Source organism: Sminthopsis crassicaudata, chromosome 3 (assembly GCF_048593235.1).
Source record: "Sminthopsis crassicaudata isolate SCR6 chromosome 3, ASM4859323v1, whole genome shotgun sequence".
Classification (NCBI taxonomy): Eukaryota; Metazoa; Chordata; class Mammalia; order Dasyuromorphia; family Dasyuridae; genus Sminthopsis; species Sminthopsis crassicaudata.
In genome coordinates, this window is record NC_133619.1 from 620,142,583 (window position 1) to 620,157,605 (window position 15,023).

The following is a 15,023-nucleotide window of genomic DNA, read 5'->3' on the forward strand; positions in this document are numbered from 1 at the left end:
GGACAGGGAAGAAATTTGAAACTGAAATTAAAAATTAAAACTTTTTAAAAAATAAAATAAATCCTGTGTTTCTCTCTCCCCCCCCCTCAAAAAAAGGGGTAAGAGTTACATAAACAATAATAAGGATCACTATTTAGTAGGTGGGACCCAGCTTTCCCCTGTAGCAGGGGACCAGGACCCAAGAGTGCTTTGGCTTCTGCCTCTGCCAGCCTAACTCAGGTCTGTGCTCTTAGCCTGGTGATTTACACCGATCGATCCACAGATGATCTCCAAATTCATTCTGCAGAAAACTTAGCATTCTCATTGGAAGATCCTTGTTTTGGGTCTTCCCTGTCCACCAGTCAGAGATTGCTGATTTTCATGACTTTTCATGTAGAACAGTCTTTTAAAATTAACTTTTACTATATTATGGTATATTCCAGTCAGTTGCTGCTTCTGACTTAAATTGTAAGTCATTATTACTATTTTGCAGTTATAGCCATAGGCTGTTTAATTACAAAAGATGTAGCTTTACAAGTCCAGGGCAGAAATCATTGTTAAATAAACGAGTGCATATTTGACACTGATGACTTTGTGCGACTGATTGTGACATTTTAGGCCTGGGGAGCAGCCAGGAGGGTTTCCAAGGATGACTGGCTAGAGTGGCTGAGACGGCTGAGCTTGGAATTGCTGAAGGACTCCTCGTCTCCATCCCTCCGCTCCTGCTGGGCCCTGGCTCAGGCCTACAACCCTATGGCGAGGTAAGGCAGGCATGGAAGAGAGACTTCCCCACCTTGTGGAACGTTAAGAACAAAGTGGAAAAGGCTCCCTTTGGACTCAGAGCTTGTACATGAAATGTCAGAGGCCTTTTTTTCACAGTTAGACTTTTTCCATGGAAATAAGTTGGTGATTAAGGAGAGGAGCATTTCTGAATTTTTCCACCGGTGGGGCAGGTACAAAGAAGGCAAACAGACTGAAACAAGGATGGGGAGCAGAGGTCTTGTTCCCCCCTTTGTGTAGCAGTTCAGACCCTCCTGTGAGGCAGGGCGTGGGCACACCCTGGACTCTTTGGGGCCAGGACTGCCTGCTTCTCAGTGGCTGCTTTCACTGCTGTCTCTTAGGAGTCATAACTAACCACATCCCCTGGAAGTTGGGGTATGTTCTCTGCTACTGAACAGTGACTTTGTTTCTTCTCTCTTAAAAAATAATTCTGAGGCTTAAAAAATAATTAATTGCTGAGGATTCTTTGGCCCTGTTATATAGGCTTTTCAGACTTAGCTTATGTCCCATACTGCCTTGCTGCTCACAGTATCATATAAGCCCATCTGGCTTAACTCCCATCCTAGACCTTTGATTCAAGAAATCTTATTTCCCTTATTTAGGTCACCATCATTCTCCTGACTTCTTTCTTCAAATGAATGTTTTCATTTGATTCCTCTACCATCCATCCTCATCCCTGGTGATCTTTTTGCAAAATTCAAAATTCTTTTGCGTCAGAGTCCTTCAATGTTACTCAGATGCCCTTCTTAGATCTCTTACTGATTGCCAGAAAGGGGTAGGGGTAAATCACTCATACTGGCTGCAGAAAAAGGCCTAAGACTTTGGAAGCACTTCCTGTCCTCCACCACTGCCCCTGCCCTATCTGATAGGATTAGAGGCTAGCTGCAGGAAGCAGGCCCATCCTGGGGTTGTAGATAGTTCAGACTTCCAGTAGAAGTCTCCTAATTGCCAAGGCCTCCTAAGAAGCTGCCTGGCACTGGAGAGGGGCTCAGTGATACTTTTGGATCCTGGGGGTTTGGATTTTGATTCCGGTACCTCAGGTTCCTTGGTTCTGGCTGCTGCTTTGCTTGAAACCATCCAAGGGTTCTGTCTGTTTTTTTGTGTGTGTGTTTTTTTTTAAATAGCAGCAGATAATATGTCTCATTTCCTGATCCTCAGGATTTGGGAATTGACAGCCAAACCTTGAGGTCCCTCCAGGCCCTTGAGAATTCTGTGAATTTCCTTTAAAGACCACAGCCTATATACTAGAAGCTCTTTTCTCCCCTCTCTTCATTGATTCACCTAATGATAAGGGAAATAGTCCTCCCCCCTTCTCCATCCACATATATCAGCCTTGTATCCAACCTGTCACGTTGCCTGTCATCAGGCCAAGAGCAGATAAACTTGGAACAGATTTTTCTGATGCCCTTTTCTCTCCCTGCCAGGGACCTTTTTAATGCTGCTTTTGTGTCTTGCTGGTCTGAGCTGAATGAAGACCAGCAGGATGAGCTCATCAGAAGCATTGAACTGGCCCTGACATCCCAGGACATTGCTGAAGTCACGCAGACCCTGCTCAACTTGGCAGAGTTCATGGAGCACAGTGACAAGGTGAGAGACCATGCTTTCCCACTGGGCACTTTAAGCATGGCAAGGAGACAGTTAGGTCCCAGCCACGTTGGCCGTCTTTCTGACGCTCAGGGTCTCCCTTCCAGGGTCCGCTGCCGCTCCGAGATGACAATGGCATCGTGCTGCTGGGTGAGCGAGCGGCCAAGTGCCGCGCCTATGCCAAAGCGTTACACTACAAGGAGCTGGAGTTCCAGAAGGGCCCGAGCCCCGCCATCCTTGAGTCTCTCATCAGGTAGGCCCTGAAAGTGCTTTGTGGACTTCTGTCCCCTCTTCCCACTTTGCCCCAATTCCAGTTCATATCAGTGATTTCAGGGCTTCAGACAGTGCATTGTGCCCATCGAAGTTGCAGGTGGCGCTCACCAGTCTTCCCACAGATTTGTAATTTGGGGCCTGCCCAGCACCTGAGCTCCCATTGTTTGCCAGTGTGTGTTTTTTCCAACTGATGAAATGGTGTCTGGAAGCAATTACAAAGCCGCCTCAGACTGAGCACGAGGGGCTCCCTGTGTTGCTGGTTGGATGAGGATCTGTAAGACCTGCAGAGGGTCCCTGGAGTGGACACTCTGCTCAGTGCAGAAGGAGCTGCGTGGTCCCCTCCCTATCGTCCAGTGCCTCCTGTGCAGGGCAGGGTGGGCTTGCATATCTCTTAGCTTTGGCCGTGTGGGTTCCTCTGTCCCGTGCCCTTGGAGGTCTGGATTCATGTCCCTGGGTGGCTGTCACCCACGCGCCTCATATCCTGAGACTGAGAGCTGCTCTGAGGGAGTTCTCCCAGGGAGCGGGTGCTCTTTATCCCTTCATGACAAACCCTTTGAGCCCCTCTTGCTGGCTCGCGCAGTGCAGGGAGGAGCTGGGCTCTGCCGGGCGGCATGATCGCTTCACTCGGGAAGCTCTTTAGGTGCTTGAGGACTCCTCTTGGCTGAGGCTTTTGGCTTCGAGGATGGACCTCTGAGAGGGAGACAGAGAGCGAGCCAGGGAAGGTAGGAGCAGGCTTTCAAAAGCAGGCCTCGCCCGTGAGGTGATAGCCCTTGTTTCAAGGTAACTCTGTCTCTTCCACCTGAGCCCAGGGGTTTATTCTGCTGTGCATGGTGTGGCAGGAGCCAGGCAGGCCGGGGCCCCATCCATGAAGCGCTGCCCTGGCTCCTAGGCTACCTTGCACCCCCTTCCACATTACCCGCTTATCTCGCGTGGCTGGGCAGCCTCAGATCCTTTGAATCTTCCTGACGCAAAGTCACGGACAGCATTGGTCTGAGTGCAGAGAGAGCTTTCAGGGACCTCGAGACCTTCCCCGGCCCCTCAGGCCAGAGCTCCTGTTTTCAGACTCCGTTCCTTGTAGAGCAGTCTTGGCCCTTTCTGACTTCGTGTCGTGATCCTCTCAGATCCTGGTTCTGGTCTGGTGTGCTGATGCCTTAACTAATCTCTGGCTCCGGCTCCCAGGTTCTCCCTGTGGCCGCTGGGGCTGCCCTCACTGCTGACCCTTTTATCTGAGTCACACCCACCTGGCACACTTCTTTCCATTATACTTAGCAGCATGACCAGGACAGGCTAAGTCTGAAAGGCGGCCTGTAGGCTGAACTAACCCTGCACTTGTGGGCGCTCAGGACAAAATAAATGAAAGCCACTCAGAGTCATTTTGACCAAGATAATTCATAGGAAATTCGATTCATTTTCCACTTGACAAATATCTATTGAGCACCCTTTCTAACAAAACAGAGAAGAGCAGTTGTGTAGAACATAAGCTTCTCTAGAACAGGAATTGCCGTTGGGCCTCTCCTGGGCCCCCAGCCTGAGGCCCCGTGCTTTCATGTAGCAGGTGCTTCACATCACAGTGAACCCTGGCCCGGTGAGAAGGGCCGGCTCGCACGCAGGTGACGGTGGCCCTGCCTCTTACTTTCACCGGGATCCCTTTCCACGCTGGAGGGTGACCCTGTGTCTGCCACCTGGAGCTCTGACAAGTCGCCCTCTTTTTGAACTCTCCTGATTGAGATTTCAGTAAAAACAAGCGGCCAGACAGGAAGCCAGACTGAAGCCAGCAGCCCGGGGCTAGGAAGGGCCGTGCAGCTGGGGAAATTGCCTCTGTTCTCAGGAGAGGTCACCTTTTCTGTCAGCCGTCTGGAAAGACATGTGTGGGTTGCGTGCACGCCCCCGTTATGAATTTTTTAGGAAAGAATGGGTTATTCACGTGTGGTGCCCCTGCTGTGCCAGGGAGGTAGAGGCAGATTGGTCAAATGAGCATGGGATTCTGAGCTGTAATCGGGTCAGGTGTCTGTACTAAGCTGGACACCACATGCTGGTACCCCCCTCCCTGGAGCACAGGGGCCACCAGCATTCCTAACGAGGGGCAAGCACAGGTCAGAAACGGCCCCTTCAGGCTTGGGATCGCACCCAAGAGCCAGGGTGAGATGGAGAAGTCTCGGGCTCAGAGAAGAGAAAAGAAAGAAACCATTAGAGGTGGCTGATCACAGACTCCAGGTGCTCCTAAAGATCCAGAACCCATTGTAGGCTAGTGGATTGGCAACATTTTTCCTGTTTAACAACAAAGTACTTTCTCTTCCCAAGAGGAACTTTCTCCCAGATATCAAAGCAAACCACACAGGACAGCATTCCTGTCCCGGTCCTAGTGGCACACTGAGGAGAAGGAAGAAGGGAGATTTGCCCACCACTTGTGCAAGGATCCTGAACAATAGAGTTCCTTCCTTCCTCTTCTTATTTCCAGGCTTTTTTTTTCCCCCCATCTTATCCTAAAAGGATGGTCTGCTTGTTGGCCCCTTGAAATTTTCCATGTAATTGTGCCAAACCCAGTGATTATGTTCGGAAGTTTTCTTTAGTGTCCACCTCCCAGGAAGCCAAACTTTCTTTTTGTTTAGTTCTTTGCTCTCTTTATTTGCCTCAACTCCTAGCAACCCACTGTTATCTCTGCTTTGAATTCCCTATCTTTCTAATCTTAAATGCAGGCAACATTGAGAGAGCATTGGAAATGGGTCTGTCAGAAGCTAACCATGGTTAAGAAACAAGGAAGAAAGCAGCAGCCCTGTAGGGCAGATAGCGCCTCCTCACTCTGGACCCAGCTTTTGGGAAAGACACCCTCCCTGTTTGTGTGTACAGTTAACTCCCTCGGGTGTACGTAAAGGAGCTAGTCTGTTTTGAGATAAAATAGTGAAAGATGTGAGGAATTTTAACAAGAGACCAACAACTGAAACAGTATCTAGAAACACCCATTGCTCATCTTTTGTCAGTGTCTGCCACCCAGGTGGACAGAAGCACGCTGGGCCCCTTCTTGTCGTCTTCAGGACAGGGCTTAGGGCTCTGGACTTGGGGTCAGAGAGGCCCAGGTTCAAGCCTGACCCAGTGACCCCGGCAAGGGATCGAATCTCTCTCAGCCTCAGTTTCCCCAGTTGTAAAACAGATAATAGCATCTTCCTCCCAGAGTTGTTGCAATAAGCAGAAATCAAATGAGGGAATATTTATAAAATGCTTTACAAACTAAGTGCTAGTTGTTGTTACGAAGCCTCTCTGATTTTTCTGAAGGCGTTATGTCATGCTGTGTTATAAATGCACTGGATAGATAATGACTAGAAATTTAAAGAAACTGTGGGTTCAAAAGTTTATTGTAGAGACAGAAGAACGTTGGACACTTAAAACACAAAACAAAGATTTTACAAAGTCAGATGCCTATGTACAGTACAAGCTTTGATATCGCCCTTCTCTGTCCTTCAGCTACTCTTATTAGTCAAGCCTCCAATTGATCCCTTTTCTTACAAAATGAGCGACAACAGATATGTCAATTATGAACATTTTTAGACATTATGAGTCTGTTTTCTGAAGGAATTTGAGTTCATTCTTCAGATTCCTGCCTACCTAAGATAGTAAAATATATTGCGATTTCAACCTATTAACAGCTTAACAGTGTTTCCAAGCCAGTAATATTTAAATTAAAAACAAAGACTGCATCCGAGAACCAAACTTGTTATTTACAAATGACTTAAGTACAGTGAATTGATTTAAGCTTTTTCCCTCTGATATAAAGGTTCCATAATTCTTGTTGTAGACAATTTTGAGATAAAGATAGAAAAACTATGGCATTATGGAACATTTAAACTGGGGTTCTAGTAGAGCTTTAAGTTACTAAAAGAAATATGTCTACTTTTAATTTTAAAATTCTCTGACTATATTTCTTGCTATATGGAATCTCTGTATAAATTTTCCGGGCTCAGTTTGCTGTTTTCCATTGGACTGTGGTGTTACGCCTCACCAGCAGCCCATGTACCCAGCAGTTTCCTTATTCCCATTTAGTCTTGTAAGAAATAATAGTGACCCCATACCTCTGACTCCCACCCAGAATCCCTCTATGTGTCTCATTCCTTTTTGTTCTATACCATGATTGAGAACAAGAAGGTGAGATGCTGAGACTCTGATTGCAAAACCCTGTTCCCCTGGAGTTTCCTCTAAGCAGCTAAGACATGGGCTTGCTCACCTTCAACAGAGCAATTACTCTGTTAAAGAATCTTTGAGCCCAAAAGCAATTTCATTGGGTTTTGAAATAGAACTCTTTGCCACCCTCACTCTGTCCCCAACCTTTGGTATTTCTCCTGTGGTTTGAAATGATACAGTTCATTTTAGCAAGAGATTTGTTTTCTGTCTTCGCTTAATCCTGGCCCTGGAGAAAGTGCAAGCCATAAACTCCCAATTACTTTCTCTTGAAACAAGAATCACGTGGGAAAAGGATGTCTTTGGAGCTGCTGCTGTGTCCAAAAGCACAGGCTAAGCTATTTCTGACCCATTGAGAAGAATACCCTCTCCCTATTTGCTGTCCCTACTGCTGATACTGATTATGTGACACTGGTGCTTGGATTCTTTGAGCCTGTTAAGGTTTGTACTTTTCTCGTTGAAATGAGTGATTTCATTGGTGCTTGATTCTCTGTGATTTCCCCTCCCTACCCCACTGCCCACCCCGAGTCTTATTTGTCTCCGAGGATTCTGCACCCCTCTTGTAGTGCAAGCTGCTGTTTAGGGTACAAAGTCTTCAGGGCGGATCTTCATCTCTACCTTCCTGAGGGAGTAGCTAGAGCCGTGCCAGCCGTACCAGGTGATGCCATCCGTATGCTTATTATGCTCACCATGGCGATAATAAATCCCATTAAGGTTGGAGTCTGTGCAGCAATTATACCAGTATCCACCTGTCAGAAGAAGCAGATCAGTTTTAATAAATTTGTGTCACCTCTCTCTCTCTGGGTCTCAATGAAGGGGTTGAACTTTAAAGGTTTGGTCTTAAGTGTTTTGATATTAGGTGACATATGGTACCAATGATAGGTCATGTTGATTTTGAACAACAGGATAGAAAAACATATTTTAGCCTGTAACGAAAATACTCATTCTAAATGTCAGTGATATTTCACTCTCTCTGCCCAGCTAGAACCACCTTCAGTCAGGATGCCCCCCTTCCCTCCCATCTCACCTTTTCTGAGTTGGACACAGTTGTCCAAGCACTTGTCATTGTCCTTGTCCTTGGTGCTGAAGGCTGTGTTGTTGTGGTACAGGAGGGCGTCTCGCCCGGCATTGCCGCTGTAGTTCCCCACAAAGATTCTATAACTGTTCAACTCGTTGCTCAAGGTGAAGTGGCTGTACTCAGCAAAGCGTATGTCACCCTCCCAGTCCTGGTGGAGAGAGGAAAGAGTCCTATTTAGGAAGCTTACCAGTTACCCTTTTCTAAGAGTTCTAGCATTGTGTCTTCTTTATTAAGCTTATATCTTTTCTGGCAGAGGATCTATGAAAACTTGGTTATCTCTGTTCCTTCCTTAACTGGAAGGCAGGAAACCTAGGTTTTAGACCCGGCTTTATTACTGGATTCAGCATATAACCTTGAGCCAGCCTCTGTTCTCTGTTCTTCATTACCCTGTCTGTGGAATATAGCTCATAATCAGTTGCTGCCCTTCCCTGCTCAGCCATGTCATAAGGATGAATGTAAAAACATAAATCTTCATCTTGGAGGACCTCGGGGGAACAGTACTCTGGCTATACATATATGATTTTGTCTTAAAGGGAACAATTCCTTTGACCAGAATAAACTCTCCCGAAAGATAAGCAGAGCCCGGCCTCCCTGACCAGAGGCAGGCTGTGTCCTGCCCTCATCCCAGATCCTGCTTTGTGCTCCTTGTCTCTACTTCTAGAACCTATTCCAATAATCACCTCCATCTCAATTCGCAGAGTGGTTGGGCGCCTGGACAAGCGGTAGATGTTCTCATTCCCTAGCCAGAAATCGCCACGGATGTTGCCAAAACCCAGTTTATATTGCTTCCAGTCACGGTGGAAAGAGACGAGACCACTCTTCCGTCTCTGGATGATGGTCCAGCCCCCACCTGCAGTTGTCATGTCGCAGAAAACCTGTGGAGGACAGGATGGCACAGACAGACACACACACACACACACACACACACACACACACACACAATGAGTGATTCACGTTCAGGGTGCAGGGTTCAGGGTCTTTCAGAAGGCCCTCATGCCTTGGATAAGAAATCGCATTTTGGGGGCAGCTACAGGAAGATCCACCCGCTTGGTTTTATATCGTTGCTGTTCTTCCTAGTAGATTTCTTCCATTTCCCTCTCTGAGGTGTGAATAATGTCTGCGGTTTCTATCTGTGCTGAGGTGGGAACTTAGGAGGAAGGAGAATGTCAGTAAGATGCTCAGAGGCTCACCTCGAGTTCAGGGCTTCCCAGGAACTCGTCAGCAGGCAGCTTATACACCCCGGAGATGCGGTAATTCTTCTGGTAGAGTGAGGAGCAGTCGTAGACAGCGTCTGTTTGAGAGTGGAGCAGAAACCACAGGGATGAGCGGGTCAGCATGAGGGACTGGGCTTAAAACAAAGGGATTCATGTTGGCATGAGGGGAAAAGTTTTTCAGTTGATTTAAGTGTGATCTGGTGATAAGGCAGCTTAGCAAAGGGGACTGAGAGCTAACCTTAGAGTCAAGAAGGCCTGACTTTTCATTTCCCACGGATGGGCTGTGTGAGTAGGATTAAAGTCACTTTCTCCCTATTAGTGCTCTAGGCAACTAATTCTCTAAGCTGCCAAAAAACGTGCTGACTGACCTGCACTGATTGCGAATCCCCTGTGTTAATGAAATAAGAGATCCAGTTCCTAGCCCTGTTCCATATTGGCGGTTGATGTCACAAAGGATTTCTCCCCCAGCTGCATTACCAGTAGACTCAAATAAGTGATTTAAAACCACCTCAAATAGATGACTGGCAGTTGAGCAGGGCCACAAACGCAGCTGTTTAATAACAGATTCTAAACACTAAACAGGTTCTCCTAGCATGGAGCCAGGAAGTAATGTTTCTCCTGCAGTGGCTGCCATGCAGCTGCGCGTATTCCATAGACTGCTTCTTGTTGGGGCCAAAGCCCACAATTTTTTTATTTTGAGGGTTTTTTTTTTTCCTTTAATGCATTTGAATTAGAAGTGTATCTTTTAAGTATAAAAGATGCCAAATCTCTCCCATCAGATTTTCAAATGTTCTAAGCATCAAAGTGGAAAATTCCTCCCAAGTGAATTCAGTATCAAAGTAAGGGGAGCAGTGGCAAGATGCGTCTCTTGTTTATGAAAGTGTGCATCCTTGACTGGCTCAGGAAAAGGGCCTCAGTGGCATGGAACAGCCGTGTTATGCAGGAGGGCCTGTGTCCTACATCATCTGCCCTCTGTAGAGGGTAACGGCTAATGGAAACCAAGGCCATAATTACAAGAGATGGATTTCACGCTCTTTTAAAATCTAATCTCTCAGCCACTTAATACTCTAATTTCTCTCGCATCTTTAATAATGCCAGGCTCTTAGGCTGCAATGAAAACACCTTCAGGTTAACCATTTGAGAGCCACTGGGGCAGCATTATTAATAACATGGAAACTGCAAAGCATTGGCTAGATTGACCTCCTCTGGCCTTGATGAAAGTGATTTTTTGACCGTCCTTGAAGGTGTTGCTCATGTGACGCACTTAGTTTTATATCCGCTCCCCATTCCCCTTCCTGTGTGGGCAAGAGTTGAGAGCATTGTGGGAACGGCAATGGTCCCTAAGAAGAGCATGGAGGAAGCCGGGGGCCTTTGACACAGAGAAAAAAATCCCACAGGCCCTGGGGGTGCAATGGGTGTCATTCTGTGACTCCTTTGCAAGACCCCAAGAGAGGACCTGGAAGCATTAAGAAGGTAGATCATTACGTATGTATACAACATTTCATATTTTGCAGAATAGTTTTATATAAATGATCTCGGGCTGCTTGGTCTCCTTTCATACAAATGGGTATGTTGTCCAAGAAGGGGACTGTCCCTATGAATCTCTCTTCTAGTCTGCGGAGGCAATAAAATAGGGAATCTCCTAGAGGTCAGAAAGCTGGCAGAAGAGTGAATGGGGTCCCAAGGAAAGGTACACTCCAGATCTTTCCTTGGATGGCAAGCTGTCCCTTGTAGTATCTCTCTAATTCCTATGAGGAGAACTGGATTAATGGGAGTCTTGCGTGTTTGTTAGGCTTTGCTGGCCCCTTCTCCACTTTGGGATTATTTTCCCACTATACCCGGAAGGGGTCCCTACCCCCGATAGTTTTGTCAGTTCAGTGAAGAAGTAGTTTGTCTGGCACAGTAGTGAGTGCTGCAAATACAGAGAAAGGCGAAAACTTAGGGCCTGCCCTTGAGGGACCTGCGATTTGGAGAGACAACGTGCAGATATCTAGATCCAAACAAGACCATAGGGAGAAGGCTATCTCAGAAGGAATGGTATTTGGAGGACGGGGGGAGAGTTCCCTGTCATGGTGGGATTCCTCTCAGGAATTCCAGAGAAGAAGCAATTATTGATTAGTGTGGAGCCAATCTGGGAGGACTTTCTTTTTCTGGGGGATACAGCTAGCAGAGTGAGTTTTAAGGAACTAGAAGAAAGGAAGAGCTGATAAAAGTGGTATTTTCAGATTCCTCCACTAACCTGGTTTCATTTTGCAGGTGGGATCGGTATTTAATCTATAAAATGGCCTGAAGATGCATAGGTAATCCCAAAGGCAGGTTCAGGATGCAGATGCTTAGAAATAACTTTTTGCATGTTGACCCGTTTTTACAAGTTTGCGAGATTCTTTCATCTTAATATTTTCTTAAACCAAATTGAAACCAGTGACCTGTTCATTAGAGTTAGTCTACTGTTGCAAATTTAAATCTTTCTTTGCCCTTTCATCCATAATGAGCCATAATTTCCCTTGGTATAGGGGAAAGATAGGAAACTACAGAACCATAGTCGTCTTGCAAATAAATATCTACTATAAAAACTCTGGTTCTAACAGATACAAATTTGAACATCTAACAAATTTGAATATCAGCTAGACTGAGCCAAACAGAAACTGCAAATTATTTTTGCTTGATCATTTAAAAACAAATGCTACTGAAGTCCTCTTCCACTTCTCTGGGGCATGGAAGTAACTCTTGTTTCTCAAACACATTTCCATCAGGGTTCAAGTTTTGGCAGGAACTAAGCAGGAAGGAGTTTGCATAAGATCCCAGAGATGGAGTGCAACTCTGCCTCTCAAGGATCAGCAAAGCCAAAATTCAGGCTGATCAGCAGGGTATTGGCAGTGGAATCTTGGGTTATTTCCACTGAAACAATTCACAAAGAGCATCTCTCATGTTAGAGAGTGCACACTTTGGGGGGTGAGGATGATGGGGTGTATCCCCATACGAAGCCTCCCCTCTAGCCCTATGCCCATTTAGTTTGTGGGTGAACTTAGGGAAGAGACAGGAGTAGGAGATCATGGGAAACTTCTTGATACCAGTCCCTTCTGAATTTGAAAAACTAACTCTGAAAAGCTTTGGCTCTGTCTGATTGGTTATGTGCTAGTTAGCGTGGGCAGGAAAAGCCAAGGTCCCAGGTCTTCACTGGCAGGCGAAGATGTTTTACTGCCAGGACAGCCAATGGCAGCCTCAGTATCACTGGTTTCTTTATGTGGACCACATCCATGGGCATGGAGACAGGTTCTCTTACTGTGCACTTTGGCCCCACTGCCTCCCTTCTCAGTACCGAGAAAGTCACGTTTGAACTTTCCTGTCTCATGAGGGTGGGAGAACAAGGGCAAACTATGAAGTTTGAGGGAAACTTTTAAAAGGAAGAAGAAACACAGGAGTATTCGGCTGACCTCCCGGTGAAGAGGGGTGGGAGTGCATGACCCTCCCTGCGTGGAGAAGTCTGGGGGAGGTTGGAGTGCCTGGGAGGACAGAGATCTGGCTGGGGAGGGGAAGCGCTCTCCTTACCTGCCGAGGTTTGCGTGACAGTCTGCGCTGCCTGGAGCTGCATCATGTCAATCTGATTGTTCAGCTGGGAGAACTTGCTCTCGGCCTCCGTGAGGCGAGTGGCCATCTGCTTGGTGTGGCTCTCCAGTTCCATCACCTGCATGACCACGTTGACCCAGTCGCTCTCCTGCTTCTTGCTCAGCACCTCCAGCAGGCTTGTCAGATTGGCCATCTGGGCCTTGAGTTCCCTGGTTTCCTCACAGCAGGCAGCAGCCTTGAGTTGGGCGGGTGTCTTGCGTTTGGGGGGCTTCTGTAGCCACGCAGGCTGACTGGAGAGGGTTAGGGTCAAGACGAGGAGCCAGGCCAGAGAGCAGAGCGTCATGGTCGGCATTTGATCTGGGACTGCTGGGGGATCTCCAAGCCAACTCTTGAAGATTGCTCAGAATTCTAGAAAATCGGAACCTTCAGTGGGCTCTCAGCCTTTTTTTTATCCCTCAATGCTCTCTTTCTTTTCCTTTCAAGGCCCTTCTGTCCCCCAACAAAGTTTGAGTTCCTGAGGGATATTCCTTAACCCTCCTTCTAAAGCCTTCATCTTAAATATATTTTCTTTCCATACCTCCGCCCCCACTGTGGCCCTGCTGCTAGCCCCTCCCACCTCCTCTGGGAGGATCAGGGGCCTATGGGGTGGAGTCCTACAAACTTAGGCCAGAAGGAGGGGGAGCGGGGGGCCGAAGCAGAGAAAGCATGAGTCTCACTTCCCTTGATGGAACAGTCTCTGGGCTGAGGGGCCTGGAAATGAGTGAGTTTCCAGTTAGCTTAGCCTGCTGGACTGTGACCCTGCCAGGGCCTGGCGGGTCTTTTATTAGAGAACAGTCTGGGGTCAGAAGAGGGTCCAGATCCAGCTCTAAAAATTATATAAGGTGAGAGCCGAAGGAATCCAACTGGAAAGGAGAATCCCTATTCACCCACAGAGTCCTGTGAATGTAATTCATGCTGTGTTAATGGGAATCAGCTCCCTTGTACGTGTTACATTTTGGCAGAGCAGCGGATGCCTTTTTTAACTAAATTGGTTATTCTTTTGTTTGATCATCACTGCTTCTGCAGCAAAATCCTTGCTCTACCTAGATCTTAGCACTGTCTTATGCCTGCTTAAACATTTCTCAGCTGTCTTTTCCTATAACTTTTCTTGAAGTTTAGACTAGGAATCTTTCTAGTGACTTAGAAGAAAAAACTCAAAAACAAGGATTAGAGAGATTTGAAAAGAAAAGTTGTACGTTGTCCCATAAGACCTGCTCTCTTGATAGAATTTCTCTCCTCTTGTACTTTGTCTCCATGGGAGATAGGGTTTGACTAGTTTTCCAAGACTTGTCATTTTGCATGAAGGTATATACAGAACTTGAATGCATGTGACTGTGGATCACGATGTCTTAGTGCAGAAGAGAAATCAAAACTTTGTGGATCCCTGAGGTAGAAGCCATATTTCAGATACACTCCTTGAGGTCACCATGGTTAACAGTCTAATCCTTCACTGATGACCATCAGCCTGAAAAAAGCCTACCATTGATTCCACTGGTTGTCAGTATTCTCCTCAAGTTATTCTGTACTGCCTTCTAGCCTTCCCAGGAGAATGTAAACTCCTTGAGGGCAGAAATTTTATTTCATTTTATGTCTTTTATTATCCCCAGCGCCTTGCACACACTAGACACTTATTCACGTAATTTTGTTAAAACACCCATCAGGATTTCCTTCATCTTCTTTATCTAAAGGATAGTGACTCTGCCTTATCCTAAAAATGTTCCCATTGGCACTTAAGAAGCTTCTGTAGCAGAGATACTTTTAATGTTTGGATAGGGTATCTTTTTCAAAAGGAGCAGGCTAGACAAAGGAAGAAAGAGGTTGCAGTAACTTTGTATATTAAGAAAACATTCGGGGCAGCTAGGTGGTGCAGTGGATAGAGCACCAGCCCTGAATTCAGGAGGACCTGAGTTCAACTGTGGTCTCAGACACTCAACACTTCCTAGCAGTGTGACCCTGGGCAAGTCACTTAACCCCAGCCTCAGGGGAAAAAGAAAAAAAAAAAAAAAAAAAAAAAAAGAATCAAAATCAGAATGGACCATGTCACCAGATTTAAAATTATCTGGACGTCTGCTAGAGTTTGCTCATACTCTCTCAATCCTTCCTTTGTTCTCTCCTTCTCTTTCCTCCTGTCTCTGTCTCCTCCTTTCCTTTGCTTTTCTCTTTCTCTCTTCTCTCCATTTCCCCTCCCCAAGAATTCCTAATATTTCCTTGCTTACCTTCTTGACAGTTTCATTTAAGGTGGGTTAATCAGTGAAGGGAAGGTTTTTTCCCAGATCTCATTCATACCTATAATGAAGTTTTTAGAAGTTAGAAATTAGGGGAATCTTAGGGGGGGGGGA

At 46.4% G+C, this 15,023-nt stretch overlaps 2 protein-coding genes across 2 annotated transcripts in view; one reads left to right on the forward strand and one right to left on the reverse strand.

The window, feature by feature from the left end:
* MTOR (mechanistic target of rapamycin kinase) overlaps positions 1 to 15,023 on the forward strand; it is a 110,924-nt gene that overhangs the window by 39,203 nt on the left and 56,698 nt on the right. The window contains exons 26-28 of the mRNA XM_074306285.1: positions 598 to 740; positions 2,184 to 2,346; positions 2,451 to 2,596. Coding sequence (XP_074162386.1) covers positions 598 to 740; positions 2,184 to 2,346; positions 2,451 to 2,596 — 452 coding nt within the window. The remainder of the gene's footprint in view (positions 1 to 597; positions 741 to 2,183; positions 2,347 to 2,450; positions 2,597 to 15,023) is intronic.
* On the reverse strand, positions 7,274 to 13,169 carry ANGPTL7 (angiopoietin like 7). The gene is made up of 5 exons (XM_074306287.1): positions 12,628 to 13,169; positions 9,055 to 9,155; positions 8,545 to 8,739; positions 7,814 to 8,012; positions 7,274 to 7,535 (listed from the first exon to the last, which is right to left on the reverse strand). Exons 1-5 carry the CDS (start codon positions 12,995 to 12,997, stop codon positions 7,366 to 7,368), a joined length of 1,035 nt encoding a protein of 344 aa, XP_074162388.1. The 5' UTR covers positions 12,998 to 13,169; the 3' UTR covers positions 7,274 to 7,365.

Bases quoted from the DNA above. Each gene is read 5' to 3' on its own strand.
- ANGPTL7 (XM_074306287.1), bottom strand. From the start codon at position 12,997: ATGCCGACCATGACGCTCTGCTCTCTGGCCTGGCTCCTCGTCTTGACC. The intron at 8,740-9,054 runs GTGAGCCTCTGA...TGTCCTCCACAG, and splicing joins TGGGAAGCCCTGAACTCGAG to GTTTTCTGCGACATGACAAC. The intron at 7,536-7,813 runs GTGAGATGGGAG...TTCTTCTGACAG, and splicing joins CTGTGTCCAACTCAGAAAAG to GTGGATACTGGTATAATTGC.